We start from the raw sequence: 24,718 nt of genomic DNA, 5'->3' as shown, positions 1-24,718 counted from the left end.
CTTTGAACCATTTGCCTCCACACAGACAATCGCTCTCAGAAACACGCCACACACTGACCTTGACCTGCAGGATGAACTCTACAAAATGGATGCCATCTGAGGCTGCAAAGAAAATTTCATCAGTGAGAGTCTCAGAGCTGTCATGACGATATCTGCGGAAAAAAGATTACAGAGCTACACAAATTTTTCACAGATTAAAAGAATCCATGCTTTCTGGTCATGCCTTACGATGTGTATCCCTCTCTGTGTAAGGGTGTACACCTAACCCTGCTGATTCTGAATCAGAGTTTCTCCAAAGGGTTTTTGGGATCTCTTACAAGAAGAAAACTCCCAAAATAAACCATCCATCAGTCAGGAAAAAGATTTCCCTAAGGATTTGTCATCTATGTCCTGGCTGCTTGTGAGGTGTTTAGTAAAACATGTATTTCAGGACTGTGGTGAGTCCCTACTTTCTAAAAGATGGAAATAGAGCCAGGGAGCTCTAACTCTGCATGCATGTGTCATGTCTTCTTCTTGCCACAAATAAAGAAGCAAAATTTTCTTCTCTACATTAATTAATATTAAAAAAAGTTTTCTTGTAAACAAACCAAGCTTAATAAACACACAACTTTCTTAAAAGAAAAAAACTAGCACCAGTGTCTTCTTCACAGGAACTTCATGGCTGAATACAGAATTTGTCTCCTCACCTGCTTGAAGCAGTGCTTTTATAGAGAAATCTATTTACAGCAGACATGCTGACTCCCATTTCCTGGCCACTCAATGCTCATTTCATGGTGACATTGCAATCCCAAGGTTTAGCCAGCAATCTTCTGGAGCAGCTCTGCCAGAGCTATGGTGAGCACTGCTATGGTGAGCTCTGCACCACTTCAGGCTTTAGCTCATTCAAGTGAGAGCCTCAGCTACCACAAAAGACAGCCACCACTCTTCTAACCTCACTGCCAGGGTACGCAGGTCCTCACAGGAAAGCCTGTCACCTCCATTCACGGGAATGTTATCCAGCTCCACCACCCCATGCTGCGGCTGCCTCTGCAGGAGCAGGAAGAGATGCTCTCCTTTCGTGTCAGAATCAGAGATGAGAATGTGTCCCTCTGTAATAGGGGTCGTGCCACCCTCTTGCACTCTCAAAGGGGTTGCTAAAACCTGCAGGGAGGAGAAATGCTGAGCTTTCCATGCTGCTGCACCTCTAAACACACACCAAACAGGGTTATTCCCATTTGCTGTGCTATAAGGATGTGTGACACAATAAAAAAAATATGCCAAAGGATATCTCTTTTCTGCTGTGTTAGAAAAAGCTAACGAAATTACCAACAGTGGGCTATAACATGTGCATCATAGTTCTCATCCCATTTCTGGAGGCTTCAGACCTCCTAAGGCCATAAGCAACACAAAATATAGGGATGCAGTTTTGCTAACCAAGATGCAAAACATATATGTTTTTGTACAGATACATAGATGCCAAAGGTAGTCCTCTGCTTATCAAGGAAAATGACATTGCACACTCGCTAGACTTCACTAGAGAAGCACTCACCTGGTGCTTCTATCCCAATGCAAGCTGTGTGCAAGACTCTGAAACCCTGATACCATGGAAAATTCTTTTTTTAACTCAGTAAAATCAGAACATTTTATTTTGTTTGTACCCAAAGCAATTTCCAAGTCCTTCCTTCTCACTTTCCTACCCTACACACTGCCCTACCTCTGGGGCTTGATTGTCCACAGGAAGAATTGTAATATTGAAGCAAATCCCATACAAAGTGCCTCCATGCTGATTGCTGACAGAAAAAACAAACTGGACTTGCTGAGGTTCGGGTCCAATGTCCTGCAGGGGTGGCATGTAAGCAACTTTCATATAGTTCACAGCATGCTACAAAAAGAGAAGAAGGGTACATGTAAGAGAAGATGATGGGGGGATATTCATAATCCATGACATTAGGGATCTTTATCCTCCCCTGTTTAGGTGCTATCCAGCCATCAAAATAAACTTTAGAAATTTTGTATGCTTTAGCTACTAGCCATACCTTGATTAAATGCATCTTTAAATATAAATTAGGTGAGTACACGTTCAAGTACTCAAACTTCTAGCAAAGAAATACTGATATGGTTTAGAAGTGATAGCAGAGGTCATGGCCTAAACTTCTTTACAGGTCCCTGTCAAAATGGTGGTCCAAGGACCTTTTCTAACTGTGACTTTAAAATAAACAATTCATAAAAACTAACATCTCCCATAGCAGCTGATTTTGCCCTCAATAGTATGAATAGTAAGTGCATGCCCTCTCTTTCATGGCAAGGACAGGTCAGTGATAGGAACATTAAAATCTTGCATCCAGATACCCATATTAGGCACCCTCTGTAGGGTCAGAACTCTCATTATGGTTCTGCAATGATCATTATGCCACTTTAACCATACAGCAGGATATAAAACAGGTCACTTTAGTAATTCTTATTTGTCAACCTACAAATGCATTAAAACTGAATTACAAAATCCTGAGAAAGTCTGTTCCAGCCTGTTCTATCCAGCACTACTGGTATCTACTAGAGGAGACACTGTGATGAAGCAAGAAAATGTTCAAGATCTCATTTCCACACTTTTCATACTTTTTCATTCCTCTTTCATCATGTGAAGCCAAATTCAGCCTACCAAGCAACTGTAGCCCCCTGCTGCTTTTAGGATATTTATGTTTACATATTGAAAAACTGAAACATGATAGAAATTTGTTTTAAAATCTGGTACTGGAATAGCAGAGTTTCGAGCTTCTGAAGCAAAGATTGTGATAGTACTGCTCCTCAGTTTTCACCTCTCGTTTTCCTGTCAAATAAAAGCTATACACTTGTAACTTTTAAAAATTGTTTAGAACTCATTACGGTATCAGGTAGCATAACAAACCTGAGTAAATGACCGCAGTGCAAGAGCAGTAGGATCCTTGACCAGTTTGGGGATCGTGTCCACCATAAACAGCTTCCCAGCATCTGAGTAGCTACACAAAAACACGTGCGTCACATCTTGGCTAGCAATACCAAAGAACAAGGAAAATAGCTATGTAGCTCAATCTTGCATTTCAAATTAGCTTCAAACTTCCACCTGCATTGAAAGGAAAAATATTTTCCTTTCTTCCATCCTTGCTATCCATTTTAACATTACCACAGAAAACTGACCAAAAGAAATACTTTTCAGGATGATCATGAAAAATCATCTCATAAGCAAAAGTTACTGTGAGTGTGTCTCTACACACCTCAGATACTATTTACACCACCTGCAAGTCTAGTCTATCACAGTATTATTATTATTATTATTACTCACACACCTGCATTTATCTTTAAGTGGAAAAATTAATTATTTCTAGTTTCATGCATCTTATAAATTCTGAAATTAACTGGTTTCCAGCAACCCAGCTTTCCAACAGCTGTAACTAGCAAACTGGATAACCATGTGGCTATTTGACTGATTAGGAAAATAGCCTGCTCTCCCAGCTACGTAATGATCCTTTGCTGCTTGAGGTCAAAATTGCAAGTGTTAATCTTCAGCTTAAACCATGCAATATCTGGATTTTAATCTTTTCGTTTAGCAAATTGTTGCTGATGTTCTAATGAGATTACATCACCAGTGATGTAAACTGCTACTGCACTCATTCATTCCATACCTCCCTTGCTCCCATAGTGTGTTTTGCCTGTTTTCTGCTCCATGTCTTCCTAGTCCACATTCGGGAGTGTCTGATACATATTTTTGAAAAAGCTGCAGCACCTCCTGGTCTCAGTCTGGGGCAGGCACAGGTCAGCCCCATTCTAACTGTTAGAAGAGGTGCTGTGTCTTGTGCTTGAGGCTGTACAAAATCCCAAAAGTCAGTGTAAAATTCATATCAAACAAAAGGAAAGTATTTCACAAGGTTTACTCCTTCTTGTTTCTTGTTCAACTATGAATTACCTATTTTTTATTACTCTGAGTATTACTCTCTTGCTTCAGGCTCTAGCTTACCCTTAATCATCAGCAGGAGAACTGCATTCAACTATTGTCACCTGCACTTTCAGCAAACAGAGGAAGAACTTGAGGCACCAGTATGTTACTGTCACTGAGGCTGCTGCTCTTACATGGGTTATTCCCCAGTCCCATCTGAAAGGTTTATCAGGTTGCACCTACCCATGGGTGCAAGAGAAAAATGGGGAAGTGGTTATGGTGTATGTGAGCTCCCTGTCTTGCTCTTCCACATCTATGAAGTGGAGATGTTTCTTAGTTAGGTGAGAAATCTCAGTCTCCTTAACAACCAGGTGGCGGGTCACTCCTGGAGCTTCTCTGGGCAGCTGGTCATCCACAGGGATAATGTGTACCATCATCACCTGCAATTGGGGAGACAGCAGAATCATCAGCCATTGCTCTCAGTAAGAGAGTGTCCCAAGCAGCTGTTAAACAACAAGCACACAGAACTGGATCACTGGACTGTGAGATACAGAATGTGGCTGTCATGTCATATCATCAACACATCATTAATGGAGGTGTTTACAGTTAAAGGCAAAGCTTTTGAAAGTTAAATTTAGCATGTTGGACTTTTGCATAAAAAAATAGTCTATTCTCAGTTGACTTCAGGATGGTTGTTTAATTTGTTTGTACTATCCCCAAATATGATTTGCTTTCAACATTTTGTTTTATAGCATAGGAAGAAGTCTTTTTGATGAACTTTAATCAGCCAGGGAGAATTACCCCATTGAAAGCAAGAACAAGAAATAGCCCTAAAGAACACGGGTTTTGGTGATGACTGTCATCAGAAAAAATCTATACAAGTCTTATTTGAAAGCCTGTCAGAACATGTAAGATATTAGCCATTTGAAGAAAAAATTCAGGAGACCGCAAAGATGCTTCCTTTCCATACCTGTGGCTCTGAGAGATTTGGAGGGTCATGACTATCGCATAGCACAAACTCAAGGGAATCTTCAAATACTTCTCCTCCCAAATGATGATAATAAATCATTCCATTAAATAGATCCCTCTGAAGAAAACTGTTGACAGAATACCCTGTTGAAATGAAAAATTCATCTTCTATTGAATACTCCATGATTTTAATACTACATTAAAGTTATGCAGTTAGCTGTCCAAGTAACTGGAGAAGTATAATGTCCTCTTTTTCACCCTAACTGGAGCAAGTCCTTCAAAATGTTCTCTCATTGTCTTCCACATTCTCTGAAGATCACCATCAAGTTCTTTTCTGTGTCAGTTAAAGATCATTCAAAAATGAAGCAAACGGGCCAAAAGCCCTGTTCAAAAGTCAGAACAGAATTTGCAGGACTAGCAGCCTCTACAGCCTAGCACAGGAATTTATGGGTTATTACATGGAAGAAGAGTTTTCTCATCATTTAGCATGATTAGGATCATGTCTTAGCTCTGACTTTGTCACAGATCCTTGCATGTAAACTAACTCACACCAATACTTTTTTTTTCCGGAGTAAAGGACTGCAGGAAAATGGACTCAAAATGGAAAAATTACAGGATAAATTGTGTACATAGGAACAGTTATGCTAGTGCAGAGATCAACATTAATTAGTGTTGGGGTTTTACACTACAATTAAATAAGTTCAAAATTGCCACTATTTGTCCTGAGCCAAAATAAGGTGTCTGACTGTAACATGTACTGTATTTTTAAAAGGAAATGACAAAGAAAAATTTGTGGATGTGCTTCATTACCTAGCAAGTTTGGTCCTGGTTTCTTCAAGACTTCTCCTGCTTGTGGTGGCTTGGTAATATTGAATAGTATGTAGTGATCACTGGAATCCATGTCCGAAGCATGGAGCATGGAGCGCTGAATCAGGATTGTCTGTCCCTCATGAACTTCAATGACTACATTGCTGATCAGAAATGGAGGGCTGTCATCTTTAGGGAGGATATTTATTGGAAACTTATGGCGAATACTGTGGGAGCCATCAAAAATTCTAAATAGCACAAAGTCCTTAGTAGAATCACTGTCATCATGATGGTAGTGGACAACTCCATCCTGAATGTCAGAGACAGTGAACATGAATCCTTTCCCTCCTGTTAAAACAGTGGAAGAAAAAGCATCAAAAATGTGTGGTTCAGCCCAGAAAAGTATCTTTCCACTAATATGAAGATTATTGAGGGAGAGAGATGAACAGCATGTTGCTAACTAGAAAAATCAAACGCAATTTCACCTATCAAAAAAAAAAAGGTTGTAGGAGTTGGAATAGCTAGTAAGAATGCAAAATTTGTAACTGTGACAGCAGAGAAAATCCTCCAAATGTCACTAAAGGTATGTGGAGACATCAAGGATTTTTAACTGTGATTGTTTCCACTTTAATTTCTACTTTCTTATCAGAGCATTTTACAGGCATTTTAAGCATTAAAGAATATATCAAATATATATTTTTATAATTAAAGATCAGGACTTCATTTCAAGTAAAATATAATGACGTAGGGATTTTGGTATATTGAGGTTATGGTCTGTCATAAGACAGTTTTATAGCTCTGCTTCACTAGAAATGTTATGCATAGAGACAAATATTCAGGCAAGCTAAAGGATTCATGAACTGCAAGCTGGCACTAAAAGGTATGATCTCCCCAGGGCCACCAAGAAAACAAGCCAGGCTTTCCTCTAAGGTTTTGCCAAAAAAAAGACAATTCCCAGAATATGTGGTAATGTTTTCCTTGGCATGAGGAGAGCCAAAAGAGAATAAGGCACAGTCACTGGAGATAAAATACCCACCTCTGGCTGCTGCATGGTAGCCTGAGAAACCCTCAAGCTCAGTATGCACAGGCAGGATTGCCACAGGAGATGGGCCCTGGCGGGCTGCACAGCCTCCCTAGCACTGTCTCTGGGGAGAGACAGCACTGCTAGCCCTGCTGCAACCCACCCAGCACTGCTGCCAGCACACAGTTCCTGCCTGCAGCTCTGCAGGAGGATGATCTTGCACACACTGTCTTTTTACTGCCTTCTTAAAACTTCCTGATGTTTTATAGATTCCCACACTGGACTACTTGTCCGAATTCCCTGGAGTTAAGTTTACTTCTGAGTAGTGTCTGTATCTGCTATATTCAAAACACCACCCTTCTCTTCCTTTAAATAGCTTCTTTACATCTTTAGGTTATGCATTTTACATGAACACATTCAACTATCAAAAAATCTCAGCATTGATAGTGGCAACATGTTCCCACCCTGCCAAGAGCAAAGTGATTTCCATTACATAACCTTTTCCCCAAGCACTGTGATGACAGATATGCTGGAGAGTAGAACTTGTGATATTGATAATGCAGAAGGCTAATGAGTTAGAAATCTAATTTAATTTCAACTTTTTGAAATAAACCTTAAAGCTGCCAGTAACAACTATATCCAAATGCTGTCTGTATTTGCCAACAAAACAAAATCACTTGGCATTCTTAAACATCTGCAAGCAAAAATGTAAGAACTGAAAATGTATTGACTGTGTTTCTTCAAAGTCATGTTTCTCAATGAAAGAATAGCTGATTTCTTTAAAATTTTGCCTTTGGAGTGTAAACATACATTAAGAAAATGAAGGTTTAAATACTGAATTTTTTGAACATTCCTGTTTTAATACGCATGCCTAGCGTGGTTGTAGCAGGGGAAGGTGGTCAGCAGAGGGAGCAGAGCTGCTGTTTTATCACAGAGGAGATTTTTCCAGTCTCTGCAGTTGAAATTACCTACCTCTGACTGAGAGCTGCCCATGCTGTAAGCCATCAACTGTCACCAAGCGAACATTTTGGATGTCATCGTTGTCTACAATTTGGAAGTGCTGCCATGTGATGGGTCGGGATTGCCCCTCTAGCAGGTTGAGTCCTACAAACAGCAGAGAGTTACGTCACTGTCAGCATCTAACACTTCTAAAAGTGTTTCCAACCAGAGGAAAAAACTCAGAATATTTAATTCTATCTGCACATCTATGTGTGAAAGGCATTCCAGTGGAGGTTTAGATATTAGGAAAAATTTCTACACTGAAAGAGTAATTTAGCTTTGCAACAAGCTCCCCAGGGCAGTAGTGGAGTCACCATCACTGGAAGTGTTCAGAAAATAAGCAGACAAGGCACTTCATGATATAGTTTAGTGGGTGTGGTGATATTCAGATGAAGATAATTTTGGAGGTTCTTTACAACCTTAATACTTCTATAATGCTATGATTTTAAGGCCACCTAAAAGTCTGATAACAGCTTCTGACATACTTGAATTTTTTCATTGTCTTTAAGGAATCTTTTTCAGAGAAATAACCAATCCTGATGTTGCAGGTAGCTTCATGTGTAAGTTGCACATTGTGTCCTGGGGGGAGGGAAACATCAGGAGCCCCAGGCAAAGAACCATCAATGGGCATGGGGTCTGTCTGGTCCCCCAGAGACTGCAACAAGAACAAATATCACCACTGGAACAAGTACACACAGACTGTGGGGGTATAAAAGACAGGGATTCCTGTGTTTGGGGTCCCTCCCTGCATACCCAGTTTGAAGTAATTTTGTGCTGCTGCACCACAGTTAAATTACATAAAGGAAACAGACAGCAAGGATTCCAATATGGGAAACCCAGACTGAGCCAGTAACAGAAACTTGTCTGTTTGTATGTGTGTGGTGAGTGTGGGAAGTCAAGCAGGACATCCATTGGATCACTGGAGCCACCTGCTGTGGATAGCTTCAGTCCCAGCAGTGCAATCGCTTCAGTCTTGGCTAGTGCAATTGTGGCTCACAGGGAGGGGTATCTGAAAGGTAAGGCAGGATTCCTTGACATCTGGTTTCTAATTATCTGATAATCTAATGAGGCACATTTCTGGACATTCGCACTGACAGGAGCATTGTTCTTGAAATCTCACAATGTCTGAAACTGGGCATTTAGATTTTTTAGTGAGTTAAAAACATATGTTGATCTTCCTGAGAGAGGACAGGTGCTCCTTCTTAATTAGATAGTCATGTCAGGTGAGGTTTCTCTGGAAGACATGAGGCACCTTCTGCTCAGATCCTTTCCTTTTCTACCATAGGAAAACTGCACTTTCCCTGGTGTTACCTTCTAGACGTGTTTGATCTTATATTTTTTCCTTTTGATGATTAAATATCAATGCACTCTAGATGAGACACTCTGTTCCCTTTCCAGTGTAGGCATTATAAATCTGTTTGAATTAGACCTAACCCTGTAAGGTTTCCAGGCTTTAAATGCTGGTGGTATATCATGCCCTTTTTCCTATTTGTTAATTTTTGCACACTTCCACTTTAAACAACACCAACAAGCCTTGGTCTTTCCTACGTGCTACTCCATTCTTCCTATTCCATAGGAGTAGCCCTTAATATTCATACCTTTTTATGTACAGTCCATTCTTCAAGAAAATGCTATATGAAAAAATCACAGTTTTCCTGTAACTCTATTTTTTCTTTATTTTTCATTCCAGTTAAGACATTAGATCTTTTTGAAGTTGTTGTAACATGTTCCCTCCAAAATGGATATAGGGGAAAATAGATTTCTGCTCCTTCACTTTAATGATCCTTAGACTCCAGGTGTAAATCTGATTTTTAGAGCTTTGTCAAATATTTGTGCCAAAATGTTATTGATTCTGAAGCAAAATTAACTTAGCATAAGAGATGTCACCTGTATTCCACGAAACCCGTGGGGCATTTGTATCTGTTGTTCTGATAGAAAGATGCACAGTGATTGATGAACTCCTTTCAAAGTAGAAGTCATGCACCTCAAACTCCACCTGTTGTGAAAACAGATAAAATGCTTATTGAAAACTGGAAACAAAAACACATATACTCCAAAACACATATAGTGCATTCTCTTCTGAGAGATCTTACAGGTTATTATCTGATAATATGTTAATAAACAAAACTTGATTTAGCTTCTAAAAAGAGCCACAGAAGTTCTGCACAAAACTGAACCTTCTTTGCTCTTTGCAGTGAATTCTGTGAAACTTAGTTTATAGTGTGTGTAATTTTCATTTTTTTGGGGGTAGTTAAATCATCAATTAATATACAGCTTTTTTAAAGTAGTACTAATAAAAAGTGAGGGAGACATTTCCTGATTTTTTAAGATGTGTAGGACCGAAATAGGTATGACAGAAAATATATGCACTAGTGCAGAAAAAATAATTAAAAAAAAAAAAATCAAACTCTTGAGCTTTCAGATTCCAGAACTGTCAAATTCTTGAACCTGCAATCAGACAATGCTGAAAGCAGAACAGAGATGAGGCACTTAAGGAGCAGATGTTTTGGTAGGATGTCTGGTCCTCACTTTAGGAAACAAGGAAATGGGGCTCCTGTGAGAGCCAAGAAAAAAAAGGTGAGACAAGTCTTGCCAGCATCAATTGCCAGTTACTGTTGCTGTTGCTTGCTCTGCTTTCCAGGCGACTATTTCCTCAGTTTATCTTGCTCTGATTTCTTGTTTGTTCAGTTTTATTGCTTTAGTACCAACCATTTTGCTTTGATTGGATAATTCCTGAAGTAACTTATCAGACAGTATTTCATAACTCACTCAAGAACCTGCAGACAGAAGTCTGACCTCATTCATCATTTCCATCATGCTCTCTGTGTTAGTGACATGCTTTTACTACTCCCAGCAGGAACTGTTGGGAGCCCTTTTTTGTTATCCCTAAACCCTCATTATCACAGCAGGTAGGCTGTAAGGCCAAAGAGCAATCCCGGCCTTTACCTGGTCTATCTTTCACGACTTTAAATATGTCACCTCTGCACAGGTCACAGAGATCAGTAACATCATGCAGGGATAAAAGCTGTGTGGAAAAGGCACCACTGATCTTTCCAAAGCCTCTTGGGTAGAAGTAAAAGCACTGTTATTTCACTATTCCTCCTACTAAAAAAAAAAACAAACCTGTTTAGGTATTTCTCAGTCAGAGGGGATAAAAGGTTTTCAGTACAAAGAAATTCTTATGGAATGAGCAATAAACATCTATTTTGTGTTAGTTAAGATGATGTGTCATAGGAGAAAGTGGTAAAAGATTTTGCCTCTGCTCCTGTATTGCATATAGTTTTAAAAACGTTTTTCCCCTGAAAAATGTTCATTACATGTGATTACATTTATTTCCATTTTACATAATCTTAAGGAGGTGAAAGCCAGTAAATGTTCACACATCCCCTTGTTACCTCATAATTCCTCCTCTCTGAGTGGCTGTTATTTGGAGGCTGATAAGCAATGAGCATGTCGCTGAGATCCTTCCACGTGAAGGAGCCAATAGGTTTGGTGTGGTCAGAGAGGTGAGTGATAAAGCCTCGTGGAGGTGGCTTGGTGATGTTGAATATAAGCAGGGACTTTGGAGTTTCATTGTCTTCAGCATCAATGGTTGTGGTTGTAATAGGGGTTAAAATAAATTGATCTACTTCCAGAATGAACTTTGCCATTGGGGCAGCTTTGGGTCTTTGGTTGGGAACAGCACCTCTAATCTGAACAGGGAGCCATGCATACTCTGTCTACAACAGAAAAAAAATGAGACAACTGAAAAGGCAAAGTAAAGTGAAAAAATAAATCAAATTTCTTCTAGCTTCACACAGCAAATCAGGGTACATGTTAAAGCAATAATTATTTTGAAAAGAAAAATTAAAATATTTTAATTAAAAATGCCTAGAGTAAATATTGAGACATCAAGAATATGACTTTCAGGTTCACTAGTCTTATTTGTGTCCTTAATTTGAGGCTGAAATGACTTCCTTAATTTGATGTGAGTTTAATGAATAACTTTATCTGACAGAAACATGCACAAGCTATTAATTATTATTAACTGAATATGTTCACAGAGCTCTTAACTTATAATTACTGTGTATGCTGAAGTCAGTGCAGATCATGCTGTACAGAAGTTGTGGAATTATGCCAGAATTAATTTTTCTCTCAGGATAAACTACTTATGTCTGACAGTAATCAATCAGAGGTGTTTCTCTCTAGCCATAGTGGTCTAATCATAGAGGCATGGAGATAATGCCTTTCATTAACTTAGCTGGCAAATTTCTAAGAACTGAAAAGATTTAAAGGCTCCCCATCTCTCTTCAAATGTGACAAGGAGGAAAAAATTATTAAAAAAGAAACAACAACAGAAACCACAGGATGACAGTCAGACATTATAAACTTGCATAAAAACCTACCTTGTGCAGAGTTTTGCTTCTGCTATCTGAGAGATCCAACCTCACAGGAATATAATCAGTGTCAGGTGAGGGGGGATCAAGGTGTCGATACTGAATTCCCATCCTCAGAAATTCTTCACAGCTCATCTTTTTGTTGGTAATGTCTCCTAGTCCCTGTGCACAGCTCCTGTTTCTGCACTGCTGGCCCAGGTTGTGCTCTGTAACCCAAAAGCAATAGTGAAAGTTACCAGAGCAGAACCACCATGGGGAACCTGCCCATGTAGCTAAAGCAACCCTGAGAGAGACAGTGTGATGAGAAGGAGGACTCCTTTCCCTAATTTCTCCTACAGGATTTTGTTTTCCTCTGATGTCTTCCAACTCCATCCTACCTTGGTGTTTTGGTTAGGTGCTGCCTCCAGCAACAACCTGTGCTGTTTCTACTGAGTCTTGGCACACGCAAAGTTGTCACATTGGTCCTACGCACATCTATGGGCCAGAAACATGGCCAGAATCCAGTCAAGGAATTATTGACCCAGATCTTGATCTGCATGGTGCCTCACAAAAAATTCATGTGCCTTTCATGTGCCACAATAGCTCAAACTGTTCATTAAATTTCACACAACCCACTGTTACACAGCACGTCTGAAACAGCCCACTGCTCCCGACTTAATCTGCTGCACCTCTCTGGAGGTGCTAATGCAAACAACAAAAGCAAGTCATACTAGTGCCAGGGAAGAGGCTCCATGGCTGATCTCCACCAAACTGCCCTTGCTGCAATTTCCGGGCAAAAAGCTGGCCATGAGCAGGCAGGTGAGTTTCGGAAGAGATTATGGAAATGGTGCAGTCCAAGTTTATCTTCCTGTCATAATCAAAGGTGAGGATGTTCTTGTCAATCACCCTGGACAGACCGTAGTATTCAGGGACCTCCAACGCATGGGAGCGCATTTTTATGATGTTACAGTCTGGCTCAAGTAACTGCACGTGAAGGGTGAATGTTTCTACAAACGTTTCTGTTTCTGTAAACCTGCAAAGGACAGAAGAAAATCAGTTATGCTTCATGCCATCTTCTGTTGCTTTGTGATCTGGGCATTGTCCTCATCTTTGAAACAGAATTACTTGAACTGATTTCTCTCTTGTGTGCTCAAGCCTTGAATCACCATAACATAGATCCTGGTGCCCAAATTCCCCTTCTTATAAGGGAGTGTGTGTGAAGATGTTACTCTCTGTGTGTATATGAGAGTACCTGTCCCTATCAGCAGGACAACAGAGAACAAACATGCAGTATTCTGAAAGTGCTATTGCCACTTTCCACAGCATAATGAAAAATCACTGGTTGTGTGTAATAAGCCAGCAATACATAATACACATTAAATGAGCATATCTGCAATACATTGTGAGAAATGTTTCTGTAAACAGATGGTCACTTGTTGACTAATGATGCAGCTAGTGGATCTAAGTGGTTACATCATGTACAGCAGAACATGCTTTAACTGTAAAAAATGGACTGCTTGTTCTTCCTAAGGTCAGCTGGGCTCCTGGTAACAGTGAAGTGTGACCTGCTGGTGCTGCTTACCTGTACAGCCTAAGCATGACCATGTCTTCATCTAAAATCGGACATCCATTGTGGGTATATTTGACTTCATTAGGAAGGAAGTGGCAGTCAAAAACCTATGAAGGAGAAAGAATATTCTGGCACCACACTGCCGAAGAAGTTAACTTCACAGCCCCTGTTCCACTTCTCTCTGAGTGCCTGGAACCAGACTAGCAGAATGTTTGATATGCAGTTCGTTTCTGTGAATGGGTATTCACCAGTACTGTGATCCCTCAGTGAGAGCCAGAGCAACCACATGACCTGGGGCTGCCTGCATGCCACAATTAGAAGGGCAAAGGTTGTATCTGATTGTTTCAGGCTGCCAAGTCCCTCCCCAGTACAACAAAGAGTTTGACCTCACCTTCTTTACCACTGCAGCCTGTGGAGTTAAGGCTGTGGATATATCGAGCAGTATATACAACTGCAGTGGAGCTGAAAAGCCAGCAGTTCCAGCATTATAATTTGAGACTTATTGACTTTTAAAGTTGCTCATGACAATAGCTTGATTATATAGTAAATCTTGCTTTATGTCCACAACAATTCTACCAAAAAAGTACGACACAGCTAACTTAGAATTGTTCCTAGTTTTTGTGATACTGACTTTGTACCAGTTGCTCTTTTCTAGATCAGACATCATCTTTGTGCCATACAAACATCCATCCCCAAAATCAATGTAATCCACAGCACAAAAGCAAGCAGATACCTATGCTTTCCTACCAGCTAATTCAAAACGGACTAATTCTGACAACATACCTGATATAAGCAAAATCTGGGAGTCTGTCTGGCCACAGTTTAACCATCTAAGGCAGACACTTCTTTCAGGCAGATTGATTTATTTAATGGTTGGTTGGTTTGTGAAAGCAAGGCAATGAGGAAATATGCCTGATGCAAATAGAAAAAAGATTGCTTTGACACACCCATTCTTTGGAAAAGGGATTTGGATTCTGAGGAATACAATTTCCATGTTCTCAAATACTGCAAATGGCAACACTGACAATTTAAAATTCCCTTGCAGTATTGTTTCTTTACTGAATCACCAGCTGAAAGTTCCTAGCATTGGTAGACTGTGTCAACCTTGTGATAAAAGGGAATCCCTACACAGTCCATGGAGGATGGGACATGCTCTTGTTTCATATCTACAGAGAGAAAAGGCATATTCTAGCCAGCAAGAAACCAAAATCACTGCATTTCTTAAGTGAATCTTCACTGTGAATCTAAACATAGTTTTCATTGCATTATTTGGGGCAGTATTCACAAATGATTACATGGACTTCCACAGACTAAAGTGGAATTTGTTCAACATTTACTAACAGACATAATAAGGCCATAACTAATAGCAGTTAATATATGTATATGGCTGACTGACTAGCCACCTTTTTTTTTCAAAAAAGAAGAGGCAATTTCTTAATGACAGTAATTTTTTAAAATATGACAAAAAAATCATGAAAATTATTCTTTGAGCCAATTCGTGCAAATGCCTTGCATGAACTGTGTTCATTCCCTAACCACTTTAGACGATGGTGAAATGGCTGAGAGACTTTAGTAAGGTTCTAAAATTTTGACGGAAACTGTAACTCATAGAGAAAATCTTTGGATGCTCTGACTTTAAGTGTAAAACTTATGTAATAATTCTAAATTAATTGTTAATATATGCTTAACTGAAGCACCTCATGACATTTACATTAAAGAATTTAAGAATTATTGAACTTTGTTTCTTTCTAACCATTACAGAGAAATATAACTTACATCCTTCTTTAACAGAAGAATAGCTGGAGTTTCTCAGCTTTCATTATTAGTGAAAGGGTTTACTTCCACTGAAGCCATTCTCAGGTGCTCAAGCAATGTGATAATTTTTCTATACTCCAAGCAATTTTAAAATTTATTGCCTGCTTTTAACTTTCATCAAGAAGTTCATTGTACACAGTCTTTCTTTTATTTAGTTGTCTTTTGGGGTTTTTTTAAGTGATGAAGTGGTTGCTTTTCAGACATATATATATGTGGATTAACCTCTTGGAATAATCTGTGGTTTTATGGAAAGTACACTTGGTTTTATTTGTTGGGTCTGCTTAGAAAGGAAGGACAAGAACAATATGTGGAAAACAAAATTACTCTCATATGATTAAAATTTTGACTATGTTGTGGCTGTTCTGTTGTGCATTATTTTCAAATTCTGTAGAAATATGTACTCTGCTTTATTTTTCAAACAAAACCAAAAAATATTCCTTTTTCTTACTTAATGTCCTTTCTTTCTTAATACAAACTAATATAAAGGAACATGATATTTAAGTAATAAAATGGATAGTTTTATGTGATAGTCTACAAAAATGGAAAATAAAATTAAGAAGTAGTTATGTGGTATGCTATCTTGAAGAAAGAAAAAAATGCATATTATATACAAAACCCACTCATATGGTAGATTCAGAAGCTTAATGTTGTACACTGAAAGTAAGATTCTTCACTGACATAAATCAGTCTAGAGCCCTCAAAGTCAGTAGGATTTTGGTTTCATAAGGGTGTTGTAGGGGACAAGGCCAAAGGGATTACAGAATTCCAGATAAAAGACACCCGAGCCCTTCCCTTGCCCCCTGATGGAGTCACTCCATCACAGAGAGCCAAGGGGGGTCAGGCAGGACCTGCCCTTGGTGAAGCCATGCTGGCTGGCCTGAATCACCTCCTTGTCCTCCGTGCACCTTAGCACAGCTTCTAGTAGCATCTGTTCCATGATTTTCCTAGGAACACAGCAGAGGCGGACAGGTCAATAATTCCCAGGAAAGATCTACCTTTTTATAGGATGGTTACTGTAGCCATCCTCACCTGGCTGCCATGACTTTTCAAATATTATGGAATGTGGCTTCACAGCTACATCAACCAGTTCCCTCAGGACTCAAGGATGCATCTTACTGGGTCAAATCATATCAAAGAATGAATGTCCTTATTTTTAAGACATCATTAGTTGCACATCTTAATTGGTAACAAGAGATTGGAAAATTTAGAACCTTTCTACAAAGGTTTGTTACCACTTACTGACAGTCAGTTTATATATGTATTTAGACACAATCTGCTTTGCAAAAAAGAAACATCTGGTTTATGTTTCCTGATATGTTTTCCTTTTGTATGAACAGGCAACTCTGTCTATAAATTCACTGGGTAAGACAAAGGAAATCTAAATATTTTCCTAATTACTGTTGGGCTTTGGATTTTTCCACTTCAACTGCTTTTCAATTACAATTTATAATTAAATTGTCATACATTCCTAGAACATTACCCAATCTAATGGAAGCAAACCAAATCATACCAGAGACATTTTCCGGCTGCAGAATTTCCTGCAGAAAGACCATGAGTGGCACAAGGAGATCTGGTCTCTGGCACCTTTTTTCAGGAACGGTGAAAGCTCAGGCACCACTAGCAGGCACAGTCCTTGTCCAGCCGGGTGCCCTGGGGCCACCAGCCCAACAGAGCTCTTCCCTCTACGTGTGTGCCTCCAGCTGCCACACTCAGCTGCCTGGGCAGATATGCAGGGCCATGAAAGGGCAGGTGCTTAACAGATGTGAGGCTGGGAGAGGGGAGGTTGTTTGGAAAACAAGGTGCAGTGAATGCACGTCTCCTGGGACCTCTTGTAAAGCTATGTGCTTGGAAGATGTTGGGTTACACAGGACAAAGTGGCTATTTCAAAATTCCTGGGTCCTACTGCACATAGAAGCTGAGGCAGAAGTTAAAAGCAAAATTACTCCTCAGCCAGACAGATTACCTACAGAAGAGGTTCACTATGTAAGTCCCTCCTTTCTTCCTCTCCTTTAGGTTGTATATTATGAAAAATTTCTTTACTGAAGCAATTAAAACAGGCATTAAAACAGGCTCCCCAAGGAAATGGTGGAATCACCATACTTGGAAACATTAAAAAATTAAATATAAGTAGGTCTTAGGGATGTGGTTTGTAGTGCACCTGGCAGTGTTGGGTTAATGGTTGGACTCATTGCTCTTCGAGGTCTTTCCAGCCTCAATGATTCTATGTTTGTGGGAGCCAAGGACCAGCCTGCACTGGGGAAGTAGAGGTGGGGTACTAAGCTCAGTGTCCCTGGCTGGCAGAAAACAAGCCCTGGGTAGTTTCTGCAGAAGCACTACACTACTTAAGGCAGTCTCTAGAGAAGATCACACATTGTCTTCCTGGTTTCCCTGGTATGCCTCTGCTCCTTAGGAGGGCTGATTCAGCTGAAGTACTTGTCAGTGGTTTGCAAAAATAATACTGATGACCAAGCCAGAAGTTTTGAAAAATCTATTGAGATTGGTGCTTCTTCACCTATCTTCACAGAAGACACCAAAAACCCAGGAAAGGAGGTTAAAAACTATATTCATATACAAGCACATGAAAATATATGCTGTGGCACAAACCAGAATTTTTCAAACTCCAAAACCTTCTTAGTTATGACATTAAAACCATTTATCTTCTGTCTATAACATTACATCTTCATGAAAACTGTGTTCAGCTCCTTCCTGCTATAACTCAGGTGGGCAATTTGTAAAGCAGATGAGTAGCAGAAAAGTCATATGTGAAATATATTTCATTATTTCTACAAGCTCGACATTTGAAAAGAAAACAGGGGAGTTTTAATGTATTTGCCATCTGCTAACAATTTGGCTGTTGCAGAGCAGAACAAACAATGATGCACACAAAGTGCTTATTGTATGTGATTATTTTTTCTTAATTGGTCCTTAAGTAGTGGCTCCGTGACTAAAATTCAAAATGCTGTAGTGGGATGTGCATTATTCAAGGGGCACTGGCTACCCTCATGGGAGAAAAATAAGCAGCTGAGAGACTGGAGGATATCTCCTAACTGGAAGTTTTGAAATACCCATTCTTCACTTGTGAAAGGAGACTCTGACCAGACTCACTTCTGTGCACTCATGCTACTGATCTCAGCTTTTGGATTTCAGGGTTGCAGTTCTCTGCCAGCTGTCCACTTAAGCAAAAGGCTGAATCCCACACCCCATTCAGTTTCATGCCTTTTAGTCGGTACCCAAAAGAAGAACAAAAATCAATCAAGCAGCCTCTTGTAGTTTCTCCCAGACCTGCACACACCAATACTCAAGGCAGAAAAACAGAGCCCAATTACCTGTGGAGTAAGTTTCCCAACCCTCTGTGTTATTGGCTCACTGATCACTTCTACTTTGCAGACATCTTTCTCTCTGGGGATGGAAAAGTTGAGGTCCTCTTCTGACAGGAAGACAGACTGTCCCTTCATCACTTTCACCCCAAGGTTCACACTAATAAAGGAGGAGCACACAACTCTTAACACGACAGGCAACAGTAGAAGCAGCCAGCCTTTCTCAGAGGGCTTCATATTACTGGGGGGTGCCAGCCTTCTTCAGTGAAAAAATTTCTTAACAAAAGGAGTCTTCTTCCTCCACCAGCAGACTTTCACCATGTAATTAAGGCATTATTAGTCACAGATTAAAAATGTATGGCATGTTTTCTATTAATAGGCTCTCCTTGACTGAAATTTGGGCAGTTATTGGGCAGATATTTTCAAAATATCCTTAGGTTTTTATAAAATTGATTGGTCAAGCCTTACAAAATGATGAATGTGTTCTCAAGGTTTGTTAATCCTAAAAAAAAAACAAGAGAAAGAAATTGCTATAAGGAACCAGGCAACTATAGGGATAAAACCAAAACAACTAACATAAAAAATACTTCCACTGTTTTTGACAAATGCAGTTCATTTCAATACCGTTCAGTGCACACATGATCAGAAAATAGCAGACAACCCCTAAGTCTGAGAAAAAAATCAACGGAGATAAAGAAGACAAGATAATATAGAAAATAAATTATACAAGTTTCTCATGCCCCTAATTACAGTGAATCTTCATCTTTCATGTTTATAACCTCATAAGAAAATTTTTTTTTCTGGCATTAAACAAGCACTACTGAAATCCTTTTAAAAGCCTAATTTCTACAATCCTCCAAAGTAACTGAAGCTACAGCACAAAGAACAGGAAGTGATATTGATTTAATTAAATTTGAGAAGATCATAAGAATTCCAAGACAGAAAAGCGTCAACATTCCTTTTTGTAAAATTTTGATGCCCTGACTAATTGTTTGCCACAACCTTACAACCAACAGGGAATTTTCCTGAAAGTGAATTAAAAACCAAGTTCTTGTATGTCTTTATTTTCTTTGTTGTTGTTAATAGGTAAATGTTCACTGTACTGTTTCTGGCAGAATGAATTTCTAAGCAGCCTGTAACTGAATATAGGTATCCACCCAGATTTAAATTTCACTTAAAAATAACTAGCAGTTCAGAAGTTCTGTAAAATTATTCACTTCCAAAAGTTAAACATGACAGATCCACTCACTTCATCACATGTTTAAGATTGAAGATAATGAGTCTCACATACATATAAAGTTAGATGTATGCTGACTATGTAGTCTGGAATGCAAATTTTTACTCTAGTTTTCTAGGTATTTATCTGAAAGTCTTTCCATTTTGGTTTAAAATGTTGAAACCATACCAGTCTGAAGTAAATCTGAGAGACAATGTAGAATTCTAGCCAGTGGAAGAGGAATGAAGAAAATTCAGGTAAGAAAACATTTAGAAATTTTAGTTTCAGACTAGGACCTGGCAAAGTGCTAACAGACAGTTAATGACTCTGATACATGGTTTGCATCTCATGACAATGCCACTTATTCTCTGCTCCATAATAGCAGGCTGAGGCACAGAAATATGGTGCAAAATAGCTTTATTCACAGGCATTTTCTTACATGGCGCCTCATCAGAAATTATAAAATTAAAGCCTGGATAATTTTGACTTTCTCCACTCCAATGTGGATAGCTATCATAAAATGATGTCAAAGTTGAGAGATAGCTTCATCACCAGTTTGAAAATGACACTCATGCAGAGACATCTGCATCTTGGCTCTGCTTCATTTGTTTCTGGTGCCTGCCCCATAAATCCCAGCATGGAATACAGCTCTAAACCTTGGGTGCAGGCAGTGGCTTCTATGCTGCCCTTTCCTGCATCTAAAACAGAACAGCAAGTGTTCAAGAGGAATCAGGAGCATTTTGATCAATTTCATGGTGGATGTATGAGATATTCTCTGCTACAAATTTGGCCCCTTTGTCACTGTGTATTACAGTCTTGCTTTGACTACTTTAAGGTGCAGACAGAGCTCCTGTATCACTGTATGTTTGCCCCACATGTTGCAGCCACTGGCCTCTGCTTGGATGCTGTAGGACTGTCTCCTGAGGTGGCCAAGTGAAGACCTTGGGCAGTACAACCTCACTTTCTCAATTACTTACACAAAAAATCGTAGCAAGATGAAATGGCAAGAGATTCTTTCAACACATAATGACAATAAAAATGAGAAGGCTTTGGGGTGAATGCCAAGGCATTAACATCCTCCCTATCTGTAAAGAAGGTCATTGCTTCAATGAAGTTATGTGTGCTACATGGTACTTATACTGATTGACAGTCTTCTGCTCTTCAGCAGATACACAGCTGCTGGTGATGCCACTGTCACATTTTGTGGCTGCTTTGAACTTCCTTACAATCTCCTTACTTCTCTGCCCTTAATATCACAGCTGAACCTGATTCTCCTCTGCTACCCATTGCCACGTCACCTGTGTCTCCAGAAAGGACATACAACTAAGGGACTGTTTAATTCCAAGTGCACCAAAATATTTAATATTATGTAGTGGTGTAATGAAATAATGGTATTCACAAACAACATAGAAGGAAATTAAGGTGAAATTAAGCTGTTTTCTCTTTCTAAGGGTCTGTCTATATGCCAAAACAACTGAAACAACTGAGCAACTCCAGGTGCACTGTGTGCGTACAAGCTCACAGAAAGCTACCAGCTTTGGTCCCAGAAGCAAAACAGTCAGTTCTGTAATATAGCATGTAGAGCTGTTATTCCTCAGTGGGGATGGAAGGTTTAATTTATGAGGAGGGGCCAACACAGCTGGATTTGTTCAGCCTGAAGAAGAGAAGCCTTATTGCTTATTTTTAGACTTCTGACAGAAGAGTGCCTGGAGCGCAAGGAAGAGACATACAAACACACTAAAACAGCAAGGTTTATTTAATAAACAACTAATCAAGGCCCAAGCTGCTTGATGTAAGTTTGGAGCAAAATTTTCCATAAAACTGGCTTTTCTTGGGAAAAGAGGTAGGCACAGTTACCTGCAGAGGTCCTTTTCACCCTAAATCATATGCTGACTCTAAGCTGAAAAAGCAGAGCCATCTGACTGCTAAGATCTAAGATGGTTAATTGCAAACATAACAAGTGAGTCTGATTGTGAGCAGAGCTACATTGATGTAAGTAAAAGATTAATACAAATTATTTAGACAGCTATCTACCAACACAAAAGAACTGAAAGTAAAATCTGACACAGCACCAGTAAGTCTCAGCTTTAATAACTAAAACTTGACAAAAATACCTGTAATCACAAGTGGCTTTGAGCCAAGTCTCAATGACACCTAAAGCCTTCATTGGGATTTGGATGAGACTTCTAGAGTTTCTCTGCATGTGACAAAATCTCTGGTTTCCCAGGGTATTACCCTCAGCACATGGATCAAAATTGCCCTAAGCTTTCGCGAAGCTGGAAGGGCATAATGGAGAATGATTGTTGTAGGTTGGAAGTTGGATTGATTTGTTTTAATTAATACCAGAAAAGGTTTGCAAGAAACAGAAAGAACATACAAAAATTCTTGAGGACACATTTAAAGAAAACAAGCAAGAGCTTTCCATGATTTCTAGGAAACAAGATTAATGTTATTATAGTAATTAAAATCTGGCACGGGGCAATGAAAGGATTGTGAGGTATTAAATTAGGAGAATGTGCACTTAACACATGCACCCCTTGGACTGTTTGCTATTTAATGGTTCTGTTCCATGCACACAAACAGGAATTACAGGTCACCAAGTAAGCTAAGTATCTGGCAAGGTATTTGCTGAGTTAAGGAATGGCAGATAACACCCTGTAAGTAGTTGCACCTTGGACCCATGCCAACGGCAGAGATGCATTTTGCCTAAGGTAAAGTGCAATCCTCAGTTAGCTGAGATTGTGACTAGTAGAATTCGCTAACTAGAAAATACATTACTTTAAAAATACCCTTCTAATAACCATTTGAAGAAACAGTGTATAATTTTCTGCAGAATTTGCTGGAATATCTCAGCAAAACACAGTAAAAGCAACTTGTTTTTAAAAGGTGATGATTCCAGACAAATACATAGAAATCAGCAGGAAATGTAAAATCTTTGTAAGCACATACATTAAGGGACACATGTAAACTTTTATGCATGCATATGACTAATAAACCTCTTCCTATTTTAGATTAATCAGTTGTCTGAATGAAGATGAAAATGTAAAAATGCTGACAGTTCCCTATTGCAAAATAAGTGTACGATTTTAAAACATGCATTTAAAAAATAAGTTATCCCAACTAAATGAAATATATCCTTTTTAATGACTTACTAGTATCAAAAGGTTTTAGCATATGTTTCAGAGCTTTTTATCACATTTGTGTCTCTCATTAATAAGACAATTCTAAGCAAATAAATCTTATTTAGCTCTTCCAAGCTTTTAAAGCCACAAAGTTTCATTATGTCTGATGAAAAAAAGCCAGCATGGTTAAGAAATTTATATCAAATTAGGATAAAGTAAGCTGTTTGGAATCCCAACTTCCAAGTTAGCTTCTACTAAACCACTGGCAAAATCCAGTGCCTGCTTTCCTCAAAGTTAGAACTGAGCTTTCATCCATCTCGAGCTCAAAAATTACTGTCTGGCTGCTCTGCTGCAGCATTCAGCAACAAACTGAACTCTGCAAGCTGTTAAGCACTATTACAACCACAAACCCCACAGCATTCAGTTTGTACAACAAACTTGAATAAGATACTTACAGGTAGCAGCGTTTCTGCTGGAGGCTGAACATGAGATCATTCTAGAAAAAGAGGAAAAATGTATGTCACTGACCCAGTAATTTCTGTTTTAAAAGGCTGGCAGAGAAAGAAACCCAACGAGTGAGCGACAGAGAGAAAGCAGAGAGGGGGAGGGGAGATAGATAGATGAAATTCCAGTCTTTCTGGTCAGCTTGGCTGTAGTTTTCTCTGTACTGAAAATCCACAACAAACACTCCTTGCGTGCAAGACTGCTCCTGACTGCAGAGTCACAAATTACAAATACTTTCAGGCTTCGTATGATAAAAGCACTCACAGATGCCTTGTAGTGTTTACACTCAGCGATGTTTCTCTGCCAGTCAGCTCCAGATCTTCTTTTCCCCTTCTCCCAGTTAAGTCTGTTGGGACCAGAAACTAAGCTGCTGTTACTAATGTTTGCTCTTTGGCTCTTTGTTGTTCTCTTTTTTCCCTTTTTTTTTTCTTTTTTTTTTTTTGTCCCCATTTTTGCTACTTTATTTCCTTTGAAATGCACACAAACACACCACTACAGTAGTATTCAAATCATAATTTTATTTTTTCCCATTCAGAACAGCAAGAAAGACAAAGAGTATAGGCAAAATCCTACCAATTATTAAATATCTAATAGGATTTAAGATGTCTCTCCAGCTTTCTGTTATGAGATTCACATCAGATTTAACTGGCTGATGAGATTCTAAGTAAAATTTGCTATAATACAGTGGGTCATGGGTGCACCCTGAGGAGTAAACCTGACAGCCCTAATTTTCAGAGCACAGAAAGTGAATTGCAAAGCGCCAGTACAGGGACAGACTACCCTAATCCATCTCAGCACAGGGACCTAAAGAGTTTTTTAAGTATATAGAACAAAAACATTTTCAGCCCAGCAACAGGGCACTGGGACAAGGGCAAGAGGGACAGCATGGGGAAGAGCTACTGACTTCCAGGTTGTTTTGCAGGAGTCAAATCCAGCACAGCTGTAGTGCTGCAACATTGTCTGCCCTGGTCCCTCTTTGAATCAGCAAGCTGACTTTGACCCTCCTATGGAGACAAAACCACAATATAAAAATGCAAAACTGAAGTCAGTGGGAAGAAAGAAAAGAACCAGCAGATGTTCCTGTGGCATGGTTTACGTACAGATGAAGAAAACAGATGACTGTTAAAAATTAAAATG

At 39.3% G+C, this 24,718-nt stretch overlaps 1 protein-coding gene across 1 annotated transcript in view; it reads right to left on the bottom strand.

Annotated features, from left to right (window-relative positions):
- FREM1 (FRAS1 related extracellular matrix 1) overlaps positions 1–18,976 on the bottom strand; it is a 56,472-nt gene extending 37,496 nt beyond the window's left edge. The window contains exons 1-14 of the mRNA XM_058044090.1: positions 18,749–18,976; positions 13,620–13,714; positions 12,769–13,070; positions 12,068–12,264; positions 11,078–11,401; positions 9,570–9,678; positions 7,656–7,787; positions 5,666–6,010; positions 4,857–4,999; positions 4,130–4,326; positions 2,882–2,972; positions 1,694–1,861; positions 932–1,140; positions 59–152 (exon numbers count right to left, since the gene is read on the bottom strand). Of these exons, the coding sequence (XP_057900073.1) occupies positions 59–152; positions 932–1,140; positions 1,694–1,861; positions 2,882–2,972; positions 4,130–4,326; positions 4,857–4,999; positions 5,666–6,010; positions 7,656–7,787; positions 9,570–9,678; positions 11,078–11,401; positions 12,068–12,264; positions 12,769–13,070; positions 13,620–13,714; positions 18,749–18,976 (2,634 nt within the window). The remainder of the gene's footprint in view (positions 1–58; positions 153–931; positions 1,141–1,693; positions 1,862–2,881; positions 2,973–4,129; positions 4,327–4,856; positions 5,000–5,665; positions 6,011–7,655; positions 7,788–9,569; positions 9,679–11,077; positions 11,402–12,067; positions 12,265–12,768; positions 13,071–13,619; positions 13,715–18,748) is intronic.
- Positions 18,977–24,718: the final 5,742 nt, after the last annotated feature.

This window comes from Melospiza georgiana, chromosome Z, assembly GCF_028018845.1.
Source record: "Melospiza georgiana isolate bMelGeo1 chromosome Z, bMelGeo1.pri, whole genome shotgun sequence".
Taxonomy (NCBI): domain Eukaryota; kingdom Metazoa; phylum Chordata; class Aves; order Passeriformes; family Passerellidae; genus Melospiza; species Melospiza georgiana.
The sequence above is the reverse complement of the archived record's forward strand: the minus strand, read 5'-3'. Positions and strand labels throughout refer to the sequence as shown.